A 14,926-nucleotide genomic window follows, 5' to 3' on the forward strand; every position below is an offset into this window, starting at 1 on the left:
CAACCTAAAAAGGGAATTGGGCATTTTTTTGATAGGGGATCAGGGTGGTTTTCCTTGGAGATGAAAAATTCGTTCGGATTTTATCAATTTACAAATTCTTCCTCAATTAGTTAAAAGAATGAAATTGGCTGATATTATGACAATACTAAGTAGCATAGATATCATTATGGGAGAAGTTGATCGTTAAAATGATAATTGATACATCACAGTCTAAGATATCAATTCTTTTTCGAAATTGGAATTCTTAAAAGAAGCCTATGGAATTCTATGGGTACTTGTTCCTATTTTATGATAATTGATACATCACACGTCCAAGATATCAATTCTTTTTCGTTCCTATTTTGACTGATGTAATTTGAGTGGAGAGAGCAAGCATTATTTCTAGAGAAAGTGGTAATAAATTGGAGGTTATTTGGACCCATGCTAGGAGCTTCTGAAATTCTGAAATACCATAGGATCTTCATGGGAAGTTCAGTGGCAAAATGAAGATCCATTAGCTCATTATTTTAGTTGAGATTACATTCGGGTTGACATTTGACTTTGCTTTTAGTCTATAAATATTATGGAAGGACTCTACCAATCAGCCGCAGTTAAAAGATAGTCAGTCGTAGGAGGAAGCATTGAAGGACCATATCATGGGAAGAAGTCAGTGACCAGTCTTAACCTTCCATTGAATTTGAGACCCTGCCTGCCTCCCGAAGACTTGGCGTCGTTCGGCCCATAACCAGTTGTCTCTCCAGCCTAACAACCGTAAAGCTGGATTCTGAAACTAAAACACTCACCCCAATTTGAAAAACTGATTATTATCAACAACAATAATAATCAAAACTAAAAACAAACCCATCTCATTAGTGCTACTAAACCCACCATCCCCATTGTTTGGTATCTCCATAATTTATGTCTCATACAATACTTGATAATAAATTACAAAACAATAAAAAGGGGTAAACGAGGGAGGGGAGATGGGAATGCATTCCCAAGGCGTGAGGGTAGAAATAAATTCTCCCATAACTCTTGACACCATTTTATGCTTTTTCATGGATCAAGTGGTGTTTCAAGTACAACAGGCGAAGCAGCCCATGACAAAACAGAGCATAGAACTCATTTGTGGATGGTCCAACTCTTCTTCCATCGCAGCTACTGTTAATCAGTTAAGTTACAGCATATCAGCCATTTCTAAGCTCGGAAATCGAAAAAAACGAATACAAAACCTACTGAGTACGATGATAAACTACTTCCACTGAAGAGTCGTACACAACTAGCTACGTAGATTATCCCGTGAAGAGGATCTGGTTTTAGAAAGAACCACATAACGCTGAAGTTTATGGGATAAGCACATACTTGATACTACACAAGATTGGAACATCTCTCTACCAAAAGAAAAGGCCAACTTCTTCAAGTAAAAGCATGACGAGCATGAATGTCATATTCGATAGAATGGTTTGAGTACCGTAACAAAGGATGATTTAGAACTTGAAATCCTTCTTCTTAGATTTTCCGTCCTTCTCTTGCATCTTACGTTTTCTTTTCTTCTCATTCTGCAAGAAAATTTTCCCCATAAAAATATGATCAACAAAAGAAATCGCTGTCGAGTTCAAGTACGAGCAAATTTTCTGCCTCTTTTCTTTTTCCCAAAAGACAAAGAATATAGAACTGATTGGTTCATTCATTTGATAATAATAATAAAAAAAAATCAAACCTCTGCAACCATGTCGCTGAAGTCTTCCCTCTGACTCCGTAACTTCTCCTCTTCTCTGGCCTCCTCGTACCTGTGAAAAGAGAATAAAGAGAATTAGAAGCTGCAACCATACTATAACATGAATGCCAAAACTATACATCTAGGTGATATCACATACTTCGCAGGTAGAACATTTTCCATAGCTTCCAATTCTTCTGGTCGTAAAGTAACATCTACTTTATCAGTTTTTTGACCTCTGAGCAAGTCAACCTACAAGATAAATAGCCATGAACAGATAGATTAACTTTTGTTGAATAATTGCCCTTTACATATTAACATGAAACAATAGAAAGTTGCTTACCCTTTTGGCTCCCGTCTTATCTTGAGTACCGCCACTAATAACATAACTGAAGAGAGAGATACACATCAAAGAGTCAAATTTAAGCACAAAAAGAAAGAGAAGTTAGACAACAATCATAAAAAGATAAAAGCAAATAAACAGCATACGTATGTGTAGTTCCAAGCAAAGTCCCAGGAGCAACTTTCTCTTCCTTTGCTTCTAGGACCTTCAAGAACCAAACAGTTGGTAAATCACATTTCAGTTTGGAAAACAAAAATAGAAAGAAGGCAAATTCTGATGAAATTACTTTCACAGACTGTTTACTTACTTGGTAAAGGGGCCTGTCCGGTTCCTTCCTCTGTTGTTTCCGAAGGTCAATAACATCAGGTGTCTCCACACCAGTAGGGGTGCTGCATGAAACAGAAAAGTCAATTATTGAACAGCTTACAGGATGATCACAGAGGTTCAGAATCCAGTACAAACAAAATATTTGAACTCATTACTGAATCAATCCAGAGAATATTATCGAACAGGGAAGCATAAACAAACTCCAAAGTTCAGGTTTAGATATCTAAAAGGTCAGGGACAAACAACCATGAAGGTATGCTTCAAAACGGATGCATATAAGACTAGGCTAAATAAGCATTCAATCAATTAGATATTCAGTTTAAACATGCAATTGGATTGGACTTGGACATGGCTGGGACAGAACATAACCGTTTTGGGGCAGTCAACATGGTTTTAATCTTTTAAGTTCAGTCTATTCTAGCTAAAGATAAGGTTTCTATTGAAAAGAAAAGGAGAGGCCTCAAACCATATTACCAACCACATACTACCCCAAATGGGAATCCCAATTCCTTCAGCAGGATTACCACAGTGCATGAAATAAACCAAAACATTCAAATGTATCCAAAACATTCCTATTAACTGACGTGACTTGATCAAACATGTCTTGATGTTGGAGAATTAACATGTCATATCTTTAACTTTTCTTCATTGTGTTCATGTTGGAAATTTGAACATTCAAGAATATTTTATTCTTTTCAGATAAGAATGTTAAACAAAATGGGATAAAAAGCCAGACTTTCTTTAAATAAATGAAAGAATACACGAGGAATAAAGTGAAAAGAGAAAGGGGAAAAAAACTCAACCACAGTAAAAACAAGCTTCAATTAGACAAAATGAGACATAAGAGATGATTACAAAAGTCTTTATAAACAAAAACCAATGGTATAAAATGGCATACCTCGATAGACTATCCACAGATTCAATGCCATCTTGCATTTCCTCTTCTTCAAGTTCCTCCTCATCCTCCTCCTCCTCCGCCTCTTCTTCTTCCTCTTCTTCCAAATCACCCCAATGTTTGGTCTTATCAACAGGTTCCTCCTGTCAAAGGCATCAACAATCAGCTACGACATATACACAGAACTCAAAAGGGGATGGATAAGAGAATCACATTATTATCGAAACCTTTTTCTTAAGAGAAACTTGGTATAAAAGAATGTCTCAAAATCTCAGTGCAAAACAGTAAGGAATTGGCATAAAAGAGAATCCATACTGGAGTCGAAAAGGGTTTCAGCAACGATGTATCTCAAACATAGAGTGATTAAGAACAAATATTGGATATGGTAAATTTACATCTCCAAATTGATGTTCACCATTTATATCTGTAATTCTACCCCTTTTCCATAGCTCTAGTTTGAGCGGGTCTTATATCAATCCAAATTTATCGGATGTCCTCCAAGGGACAGTTTGAGCAAGTCTTATAAAAACCTAAATGTTGGATACTTAGTTCTACTTTTCATGGATTTTCCTTCTAAATCAAAAGAAAAATCTTTTGTTGAAAATAAATAAATAAGATACCTCATAGTTAGCTTGTTCTTGCTGCTGAACACCAAAAACATCTCCATACAGCGGACGACCATACTATCCATGAAAACAGAAAGAACAATGGTAAGATTTATCTGATGGGCATTAAACTGAAAAAAAAAATGACAAGTCAAATACTTACTTCATCTACAGGAGGCTTGCCCCAGCCACCAGGATGATAGCCAAAGCTAGCTCCAGGTGGAATGGGAGCATTGAGTCCTGGAATTTTTAGATCTGGATAGGATGGAGGTGGACCATATCTCTATGGAGAAAATCAAAAGAAAATTATGATCACAAATAAAAACAGCTTTAAGAAAACACGAGGTCAGATTTCAGTTTGACAATAAGTTTAATTGCTGAACCTGCATGTTGATGAGCCATGGAGGAGGAGCGCCATCTGGCATGCCAAGCGCTTCTTTCAATTCATGCGACAGCATGCCTGGTTTCATCTCCCTTAACTTAACCTATATGCCAAGGAAGAAATAAGTAAGAAAAAAAATTCCAACTCATTAACTACACAATATCTGTATACAAGCAGCAGTCACTACCAGCTCCTTATTTATGAACTTAAAATGCACATTAGCCAATCATATCCTAACACATGAAATATAACCAGATGCACTGGTTCCTAGAGACCAAAGAGTATTGTTGAAAAATAATGGTAATAGCCTAATTACCTCGAATTCTTTCCCTTCATAGTACAGATCTCCAAGAGTTGTCAGCTTTGGCTTTGTTTGGTACTTAAAAAAAGCATCATGAAGAACCTAACATGAGCCAATCTAATTAGTTAGAATATTCACATTTGGGGCATGACAACGAAGACATCTAGAAGCAGACATAAATCTAGATGTTACTAGTCAAATACATCAAAGAAAAAAAGTAAAAACCTGATAATCAATATCCATCTTTCCCATCTTTGGCTGCATTCGTTCTCTTTGCTTCTGCTTCAATTTTTTACTATCCTCTTTCTCTATGTAGGCCTGCATAACAAATATAATAAAGAATTGGAAATTTCTTTTTCTGGAAAAGAACAATTGGCAATTTCAGGCATCATATTAGACATAGAATGTGTGTTGAAATACAGTTAGACTGAAAACAGGTTTTGCCAGCATAATATGAACTAAAGTTGCAGTGGAAGCTACCTGTCTAATCTTTTCAATTCCTGTTGCTGCAATAAAATCTGGAAGTTGGAATGGTTGTTTTTCAATACCACGCTTCCCCTACAAAAGAAATCCAACTGCTACTAAGATACAATCCAAATTAAGATATTAATTCATAAATAGAATCATAGATTGGCAGGATCATTATTAATGAAAAGGGCGTCTAACATTTCAAAACAGACTGATTTTTTATATCAAAGTAGATATATATAAGGGGAAAAATCATGGGTACAAAATTGCCCATCAATGCAACTTAAAATTATTCACATCCCAGCCCACACCACCAAATATACTAAAATATAAATAATCCAAGGGTGCTCTTAGCAAACACCTACAAGTTCCAGCTCGAAAAATGTCACAGCCACACCCCTGCAAGAACCAGATATGTATATATAAGAGAAACCTTATCAACACGATCTTCCCTCACTCAACTCTTTCATTTCCGCATGTTGAATATACCCATCAATTGTGCATAGATGTATATAGTTGTAAATTTAATATCAGCAGAATTACTAACCTGTAAAAATTTCCGCTTTTGACACCAATGCCTTGGCACAGGAACGGTGTTGCGATAAGATTTTAGATAAACAAGTAACTTCGGATCAGCTGCAGTTGCGTCCCAGATCTGAACAGTAAACAGACAAGCACACAAGAACATCATAACCAGAAAATGCAACCTGACACTCCGGTTTCAGACTTTTATGATGATGTTTTAAGGTATTAGATACATGCAATACAGTATGAAATGCTCCCTTTCTACCTCAACAACATCAGGTCTCAAACAAATCTGCTTCAGCTCTGCAATCTTCATACGCCGTTGCAGCTGAAAGTGACAAAAATCATTTACTTTCAGATCACTATGACAAGCAATAACCAATGCCGACTTTTCTACATAAATGATAAGATAATAGCAAGGCTCTAGCACCTTCTTTTTCTTGTTTGACAAGCCTTTTTCCTTTTGTTGGTTATCAAGTTCTTCATCATCAGAATCGGAGTCTGACTTCTTAGATGCTGCATTTTGGGCAGACTCGTCTTTGTTTTCATTCTCCTATATAGAATTAGAAAGCAGAAAGTTCATAGGATTGATCATGACTGAAGGGATGGAACTGATAAGCACACTTACAATGGTAAGTTTAAACTTACCTCAGTACCAGCTATCTCACTGAAACTGAATTTCTCAAAAACTTTTCTAAATTCTTCATCCAAGCTATCATCCAGTTCGGCCTTGTCAGGTACATATTCGATTTCTACTTTCTCAACAACCTATAAATTCAAAAAGAAATAAATGCATTTTGAATGGCTCATTAACATCAAGCAATTAATTTAACTATATAGCACGAAGCAAAAAGGAAGAGGGAATTGAACCGTGAATGTTCTCGCTGTCCAACAATCAACATTCTTAACTCCTTTTTTCTTAGGTGAACGAACAACCTAAAATAAAACTAAAAATTTAAATAAATAAATAAACCTGCAGTGGATTATCGTTCTCCTTCGTATCGTCGCCAGAAGCGTCACTATCCTCTCCAGCAGTAGCCTCCACCTTAGAAGTCTTCTGGTTCTTCTTCTGCTTTCGCCGACGACGACGTCGTTCGCTTTCCCGCGACTTCTTGGCGGCGCCAGATTTAGGGTTAGAATTAAGGTCCAAGTCGCAATTCGAGACAACTCCATTCGACTGAGAAACCTCCGCAGTCATTCTCGGATTCAGTCTTCGCACAACTCGATCAATGAAGAAACCGCGTACGCAACTGTATAATGAAGAGAAGAACAGAACATAACAAATCAAAATAGAAATGTACGGAAATCAGGAAATGATGAACAGGAAAACAACCAGAACCGAGGTGTAAAAGGCAGAAAAATAACAAAAACCATAGAGTAAAGAAGAAGAATAACCTGTTTCCAGCAGGGCCACGGCGGACGAGGATAGTAAGGGCAAGACGGAAAGCAGGTTTTCTGTAACTTCTCCGGTGAGAGCAGAAACGAGAGGCAAGGCGGAGTTAGCGGTGGAGTTCTTAGAATTATATTGGGAGACAATCAGGCAGGTGGTGGAAGGGAAATCTCAAAAATCTTTCTGTGTGTTTGTGTGTTGCATAGCTAAATTTGAAGTGAGAGAAATTGAACGGACGCCATTAGAGTGATGGAGTTCTTGAGAGGGGGGTAACGGGAATGTGAAAAGTCGTAATTGCCCCTCCTTCAACGCATAGATATTGGCCTTTTTAAGTGGGCTTCTTCTCCCACACAAGTACATTTCTAAGGCCGAATAAGTCCTTTGGCACACAATACTCGTAAGTACATTTCTAGGATTATGCACTCTCCGTTGCTCTAGTGAATCTGGATGGATGGATATTCGGGATATTTCGATGAGATGATTGACACATGAGTCAATTTCTAATGAATGTGTCCAAGTAGATTAAGATGGTCGTTGTATTTAGAGAGATGGGATGACACCACTGTTAGCTATAAATTTAAGAGACTCAAATGTATAAAAAATGATCATTTTTATTCATAGGGTTCAATGCCTTTTATAAAAAATACATGAAACGTAGAAAAGACGAAAAGGGACTCTAATAGAAATTTGGTACTTCACCACTCACTAACTTCCAAACAGAAATTTGCTACTCGACACTATCTCCCTTGTACTGAGCTCGATCAAGAATTTAGTTCACAGCACTCATCTCAAAAGCATTTGCTACCTCAACACTTCCTTTGCTACTTCAATACTTCCTCTCTCCTTGAACTGAACTCGATCAAGAGTTTAGTTCACAGCACTCATCCCAGACGCTTCTCGTGAAATGACATTCTGTGAAATGATGCCATCTTTAAAGGCTTTGTCATTATGTCAGGCTGCTCCGCTGCAATAGACCAATTTAATTACACCTTCCTTTATCAATTCTGTGAGAAAATGGTATCCAACCCTTATGTTCTTTTACTCTCTTGACTGCATTTTTTATAACTTGGGAAGGTTTGTGCACGATGCGGCAAACCTTCCCATCTTCGGTGTCCAAAGTGTATGGAACTGAAGCTTCCTCGGGAGGGTGCTGCTTTCTGCTCTCAGGATTGGTCGGGGACAGCATCTGGACCTGTACAATCACCTGTTTGGTTCTCCGCCACGTCGGGGTTCGGATCTGTGGCATTGACCACTGTTTGCTGCTTCTCCATCATCCCAGAAAGAGCAAGTCTTGGAGACCATTCAAGAACATCATCAATGATATTCGATACACGCTTCTGATATCTTGCTTGGGCAGCCTCATCGGGAGCGTGATGCCTCATCAGTAGTACGATCAGTACAGCCACCAGTGCATAGAAAAGTTTGGTTGTCCATTTTGGTTACTGTCGGTCTAGCTTAAGAGTTCACTCTTCCCTTCACGTCGTTGATATCATATCCCAAATTTCAGAGTTCCCTTCGGGTACTTCAGGATTCTTTTTGCAGTAGCAAAGTGCAACTCAGTAGGGTTTGCCATAAAACGACTAATAAGACTTACTACAAACATCAAGTCAGGTCGTGTGGCGGTGAGATACATTAAGCTGCCCACCATTTGCTTATCTCGGCCAATCTACTGTATAGGGACTATCGAATTGCAAACGGAGTTGTAATTTTGCATCCCAAACCTCTCGATCTAACTCAGCAGCATATTTTCTATGACATAAGGATGCCATCAGGTTCGTGGGATTTGTCCAATTTGATCTGCATTGGCCTTGTTGGACAAACAATACTAATCCCTTCTCCATTTCCAATCTTCGAAACAGGAACCAGATCAACTAATATAGTCTCGTCTATTACTTCAATCTTCAATGAATTTCTGAGAGATAAATGACTTCGTCTGAGGAAATTCATGTATTTAGAATCATTTTGCTGGATCAGCAGTCTTCTGATCCATGATCCCTCCTAAGCTAGAGGGATTCTTTTCTTTCTCTACAGAATTTCATCTTCTTCCGATAGTAATTTCTTTTTCTTTTCCAAGATGCTCCAAGAATCGATTTCTTTATCCAGCAACTGCTTGATTGATCGAACTTCTTGAACGAGTTCTTCCTTCATACAATCTTGATTTCCATCAAAACTCACTACACTTCTTGCAAAATCTTTCTCCTCTACTCTATCAATCGCAACTTCTTGATTAACATCTTCCACGTCGCCGAACGTTTTAAAAATGTGTGCAGCATCAACCTTGAGAGATTCTTTTCTGAGTTCCACATCAAGATTCCGAATCTTGCACACCTGATTTCTCACATTTACTTCGTTTTCAGAAGCTGCACAAGCCGAATCGCACATGACCATCTTCTCGACAAAAGATTCTAAAATTTCTGGATTCTCTTCGGTAGAAGCGGAACTCCAACTGTTCATCAATTCACACTCCTGGTTTTGATTTAGGACGATCAAAGGGAGCTTCCTGTCATCCGCAGAGATCTTAAAGGAAGAACTCGTTTGATTCAAGACGATCAAAGGATGCCGATTAGTGGCATCGCTATAGTCAGAACTTATCTCATCCGTCATTGCTTGAAGAAGGGCAGGGGGTTTAGCAGAGCAGCGCCACCGACTGTTTGATGGTGGATTGATAGAACCAGAGATCAGAGTGAATAAGTTGCAATCTTTCAGTGGCTCTCCACTTGCTCTGTTTCGGAAATGGAACACGGTGGTGTTTCCCTTTGACACACGCCTCACATATAGTTTTCACATCTTCAATTCCAGGTAAACCCACATCCATCAACCATCTCTTTACTGCATAATGTGTGAAGTCCCTTGTAACTGAGATGCCAATATCGATGGTGCACAGCTTTGCCTTGTCTGAGATATCAACCTGCAAACATCTCTCCTCCTTTGTTTTGTAATTTGATTCATCCAGTAGGATAAACATCCTATTAGCACTCATAATAGATTCTACTATTTTTTTCTCTTGAGGGATGAAAAATGCTGCATGTGTTTCAATCTATTCCTTTGAATAGGACGTCTAAAACTCTTTCTTGAAGTTGTCCAACACTAAGCAGGATGTTCTTCAATTTCGGAATATAATACACATCGTTGAGCACATAGCTTATTCCCTTAATATTTTCAATGCTCCTTTCCCACCAACCATCCGTTTGTGATTGTTCCCAAGCTTGACATTATGTGTGACGCTAGTGTCCAACCTTGATAACATACTTCTTTCTCCACACATATGGTTTGAACACCCAGAATCCACGAACCACACATCTCCTCTTTTAGTGTCTTGAAGCTCCACATATGTCATGATAATAACTTCATCCTTTTCTTTGATCTCCGCAAAATGTGCTCCATTGTACCTAATTGGACATTCATATTGGAAATGTCCAAGTTGGTGGCAGTTGTAACACTCGATTGTTGCTTTGTTGAATGAGCATCCTCTGCCCCTGCCTCGACCTCTGTATGATCCTCTGCCTCTATCTATGACATTGAGAGCTTGATCACCTTCTTTGTGTCTTTTGACTCCTTGATGGCTACCACCACATATGTGAATTTGTTAGTCAGAGTTTGAAGTATTTTCTCAACAATCTTCGAATCTGACATGCCTTCTCCGTTGCTTCTCATCTTGTTGGAGACAGCCATAAATCTTATTGCTTCTCATCGGGTTGGAGACCGCCCATAAATCTTTTCTTTAAAATTTGGATGTAAGTACGGTTAAAGTTTAATATATATATATATATAAATAAAAATAACAAAATAAAGAAGAAAAAAAAAACTTCCACCTCTCCTTTAATTTCTGAGCCCCTCCCCTAAAATACCTCACTCAATATCAATAATTCAGCAAACAAAACAAAAACAGAAGAAAAAAGGGAGAGATGGTTTTGGACCATAAGGATGGAGAGATAGTTAGACAATTAGGGAGATATCCAAAGGAAGGCAGATAATGGAGTATATGAGTTATGATGATGTGTGGGTTACTTTACTTGATGATGTGCGCAGTATATATATTTTAATGAATGTCGTACCTGATATATTTGATGCACTTTATGGCAATATGATGAGTATGATGATTGCGTGACGTTTACCTTAATATGATGATGTTTTTCATATTGAGCATGTTATATGATGATAAGTGTCATATTGCATCATGTCGTTAGATCGACATAGGACACAACCCTAAGAGCGTGGAAATGATATTAATATAAATATGCACGAGTATGTGTTACCTAGAGTAATAAAGAGATGAGACTAGAGGGTTGTGTCAAAAGAGACATTATGATGGATTTAAAGGGACCTCATGCATATTGTATGTTCATAAGCATAGAGCTACTTCCCCTAGAGATGATGAGTGCGGACGCGCACCGTATGATGAGCGCGAATGCGCACAGGTGCAAACGTACACAAATGAAGGATGAGGCACATGACATTATGGGGTTCCGCTGACTTCCGGATGTCGCTACAAATTAGCTTGACCAGAGAGTCCAGGGGGTGTGCGAGCGCCTTGGAGATTCACACTCGCACGTGTGAGTCGTGTATAGGGAAGAACTATACATCCAATTTGTCCGAGGCTGGAGGCCACCCCTAAGATGATTAGAGATAGGTCCCTAAATCATGATGTGTTTGCATTTGCATGGCCCCTATAGTGGGGCCACTTGCTGAGTATTCTTTGAAATACTCAGGCCGTGTGCCACATCATTTTTCAGGTAAAGACAAGGCGCACTTGTACGGAGGACGGTAGCATCGCGAGCAGAGACTGTGGCACGTGCATAGGGTAGACTCATATTTAAATTCTTAGTTTTAAGTTAGAATAGGTTGTTTTGCATTCCATTGTTTTAAATTATTTTGTATTTGTTTTTATTTTCTCTAAATTTTAGTATTTTATATTTAAACACGTAAAACCATGACTGTGTTTTCTAGAGAAGAAGTTGTTTTAAACGTTTTTCGAAGTTTACGTAATAATGATGTTCATGTAAGAGTTATATTTCCGCATTATAAATGAGCATGAGACGTTAGTGGCGACTCTAGATATGTGGAAATTTAGGGTCATTACATTGGAGAAGAGACCGCTTCACCCTTTTGTTGCTTCCAAACTTTTTCTTTATCGAATCCCAAATGTTCTTGGATGTTTTGCGATTCAAGATCTGTTCAAACACAACCCGATCAATTGCTTGGAATAGGTAGTGCTTCACTTAATGATCCTTCATCTTGAACTCATCAAGATTCCTTTTCTACACTGCAGTCACTTCGATTCCCTCTGTCGGTTCGATGTAACCTCTCCACTAAACTCCACAAATCCTTGGCATGCAAGAGGTTTTCTATCAGTACACTCCAATGGTCATAGTGACCATCAAACTATGGAATCTTGGTGAGTGTTTTGTCGCTGCTCATTTTCTTTCTTGGATCACTTTCTTGGATCCTAACTTGCTCTGATACCAAATGTTAGTTGTAAATTTCAGACTTCGCAAATGTGCAAAAAATGATCATCTTTTATTCATACAGTCCAATGCGACGTAGAAAAGATGAAAAAGGACCCGACTTAACTAATAACAAGAAAACTAACTAACAGAAATTTGCTCCCTTTAACACTAATTAACTAACAGAAATTTGCTACCTCAACAACCACGATGTATGGATCATGTAGTTGCGGACCGAGACGACAATGAGATACAACGTTGTTGTGTCACAACAATTGAATATGCACGCACGAGCAGCGTGTGTAGCCGAACAAACTATTAACTGTAATTCAGTAATCGCTTGCTTCCAACAGTGTTGTTCTGGCTCAACGGCTTTTGGCGACTCAAACGGCTCGGTCTAGCCTTTTTCAACGGGTTCCATTGTTTTTTTTTTGGCCCTTTACCTCCATATTGTACCCTTCTAAATTTGAATTTGGCAGTTTCAAAGAAATTTGAGACAAGTAGGACCCTATTTGCCCAAATTAAATAGTGTAAGCTAAATTAGAGGTTTAATTTATTAGGTAGATTAGGTTGCTAAACATGTTCTAATTTGGTGCTGTGAACTTACATAGGTTGACTTGGACTAGCTCTACACAATAAATTAGTGACTTCAACTTAAGCTACTCATTTAAGTGACTTCACTATTGGTCTAGTTAGATGAATTGCTTGAAGCGCGAATGACGTATTCCCTATGACCCTTGAATGTGTCATACCTTATGATTGTTTAATGTCTGTTTATTATGTTAGTATTGTGTAGCGAGTATATTGTGTTATAAAACTTGATATGTTACGTTATGCAATATCATGTTGACACTTTATGCCATCGAAAATTGTGTTATGTCATGAAAGTGTATACCATGTTATAATCTACATTATGAGATGACATAAAATGATTATGTTACGTATGAAATGAACGAATATATAACTTGCATCACAGCTACATGTCATGATTCTAAATTATGGGGACTCATGCATATTGTATGTTCACGTGCATCGGGATACTTTCTCACTATGATTAATACGGATATGTACACTACAATATTATGATACGGTATTATGTACAACATGATACTATGTGTGCTCCCTTCCCTCCATGGTATACCAATAGCGTGAATGTACGCTAGTTGAAGGCCTAAGTCCAGAGGTACGTTTACAAGCTTGTTCAGGGTCCATGTGCGCACATGTGAGATATGTATAGAGAAGTACTACACATCCAATTCTGCTCGTAAATAGAAACTACGATCATAAGATTGGATTTTCTGACCTCAGTAGTGGGGTTACTTAGTATTTCTTAAAACACCAAACCACATGCTACTCTCATTTTTCAAGTAAAGGTAAGACACCTATGTAAGAATGATATCGACGTTGCAGTGACGACCATGGGACTAAAGTAAGGATAGATGCATTCATGTTATTTGTACTAAGACTCAACCTTGCATTCACTCTAGGACAATGTCCTTTATATATATATATATATATATATATATATATATATAATTTTAAATATGTGTTGAAAATATATTTATATATTTAAATTCCGTCCTGGTCCCATTTGTCTAGCGAGGAAAAAAAACATTCCGTACTTCCTCCCTCATTCTCTATCTAAAAAGTAGATCCCTACCACGTTCGAGGTGGGTCTTCGGTCTCGTGGGTAAAATAAATATCTCTACTAGGGGTCCTACCCAACGGACCCTATCTCTGACGCTTTTGAAACCATCGTTGCTTTTAATCTCGCATATACCTAAACTTAGCTATCACATAGCTCGATGGAGCTTGTGCGCGATTTTCATCACCATCGTTTTTTAATCCAAATTTAAGCCTTCATTCACTCCACAAAATCGATTTGACCCATGTCTCTTATTTTAGTTGTTGTTCGTCTTATTTTAGTCTAGGGTTTGTTTCGTTCTTTGGGTTTTTGACTATGGGTGTTCCATGTCTCTTATCATAAGGAGATCATGAACAACGTTTCATCTAGTCATGATTTTCTCAATTTTAATACGCACACGTTGATCACACACTCATAAATTTTGGATACAAAAATATGTTTGACTTGATTCAACAAAATAGAGAAAACTACTTATTGGAATGAATTAAAAAATAATCGAAAAATTGATAGCACTTGAGGCCCCTAAAGAAAGAAGGAAACACAGAATCTCACGAGAAGGAAGAAGCAAGAAGAGGAAACAAGTCACCTTAAGACAATTCGTTCTTTAAGACTTATTGAGAGGTTTGCTTTAAGTGACTGTATCCAATAATGCTGACATATTAGAAAGTAGAACGTTGAGTGAGGATGGGACTAAGACTGCTTTATGATCTCCTAAAAGGTAAAAAGTAAGGGTGTACGTGGTCTGGGTTGGGTTGGGTTGAAGGATTTTTTTTGACCCAACCCAAAAGTTCGAGTTGTTTGGATTAGTAACCCGACCCAACTCGAAAATTTTCACAATCCAACCCTCTATTTTCGGGTTGGGTTTGGGTTAGGTTGTCGAGTTGTTAATTTTTTTTTTTTTTTTA

At 38.0% G+C, this 14,926-nt stretch overlaps 2 protein-coding genes across 2 annotated transcripts; both read right to left on the reverse strand.

Moving 5' to 3' along the window:
* Positions 1-990: 990 nt before the first annotated feature.
* Positions 991-7,180, reverse strand: LOC111491971 (splicing factor 3B subunit 2-like). The gene is made up of 19 exons (XM_023141079.1): positions 6,938-7,180; positions 6,516-6,792; positions 6,191-6,310; positions 5,973-6,095; positions 5,808-5,870; positions 5,565-5,672; positions 5,030-5,107; positions 4,775-4,867; positions 4,565-4,651; positions 4,250-4,351; positions 4,030-4,149; positions 3,882-3,944; positions 3,265-3,404; positions 2,347-2,428; positions 2,186-2,244; positions 2,040-2,085; positions 1,857-1,948; positions 1,700-1,769; positions 991-1,538 (listed from the first exon to the last, which is right to left on the reverse strand). Exons 2-19 carry the CDS (start codon positions 6,738-6,740, stop codon positions 1,467-1,469), a joined length of 1,743 nt encoding a protein of 580 aa, XP_022996847.1. The 5' UTR covers positions 6,741-6,792; positions 6,938-7,180; the 3' UTR covers positions 991-1,466.
* Positions 7,181-8,942: 1,762 nt separating this feature from the next.
* LOC111492030 lies at positions 8,943-9,860 on the reverse strand. Its single transcript, XM_023141185.1, has 2 exons — positions 9,473-9,860; positions 8,943-9,409 (listed from the first exon to the last, which is right to left on the reverse strand). The coding sequence occupies exons 1-2, from the start codon at positions 9,534-9,536 to the stop codon at positions 8,958-8,960; spliced, it is 516 nt and encodes a 171-aa protein (XP_022996953.1). The 5' UTR covers positions 9,537-9,860; the 3' UTR covers positions 8,943-8,957.
* Between the last annotated feature and the right edge of the window lie 5,066 nt (positions 9,861-14,926).

Source organism: Cucurbita maxima, unplaced genomic scaffold, assembly GCF_002738345.1.
Source record: "Cucurbita maxima cultivar Rimu unplaced genomic scaffold, Cmax_1.0 Cma_Scf00017, whole genome shotgun sequence".
Classification (NCBI taxonomy): Eukaryota; Viridiplantae; Streptophyta; class Magnoliopsida; order Cucurbitales; family Cucurbitaceae; genus Cucurbita; species Cucurbita maxima.

Coding starts and splice junctions, on each gene's coding strand:
- LOC111491971 (XM_023141079.1), bottom strand. CDS start 6,740: ATGACTGCGGAGGTTTCTCAGTCGAATGGAGTTGTCTCGAATTGCGAC. Junction 5,871..5,972: donor TGTCAAACAAGAAAAAGAAG/GTGCTAGAGCCT, acceptor TGTCACTTTCAG/CTGCAACGGCGTATGAAGAT. Junction 4,652..4,774: donor AGATGGATATTGATTATCAG/GTTTTTACTTTT, acceptor GGCTCATGTTAG/GTTCTTCATGATGCTTTTTT.
- LOC111492030 (XM_023141185.1), bottom strand. CDS start 9,536: ATGACGGATGAGATAAGTTCTGACTATAGCGATGCCACTAATCGGCAT. Junction 9,410..9,472: donor GCATCCTTTGATCGTCTTGA/ATCAAACGAGTT, acceptor TGATCGTCCTAA/ATCAAAACCAGGAGTGTGAA.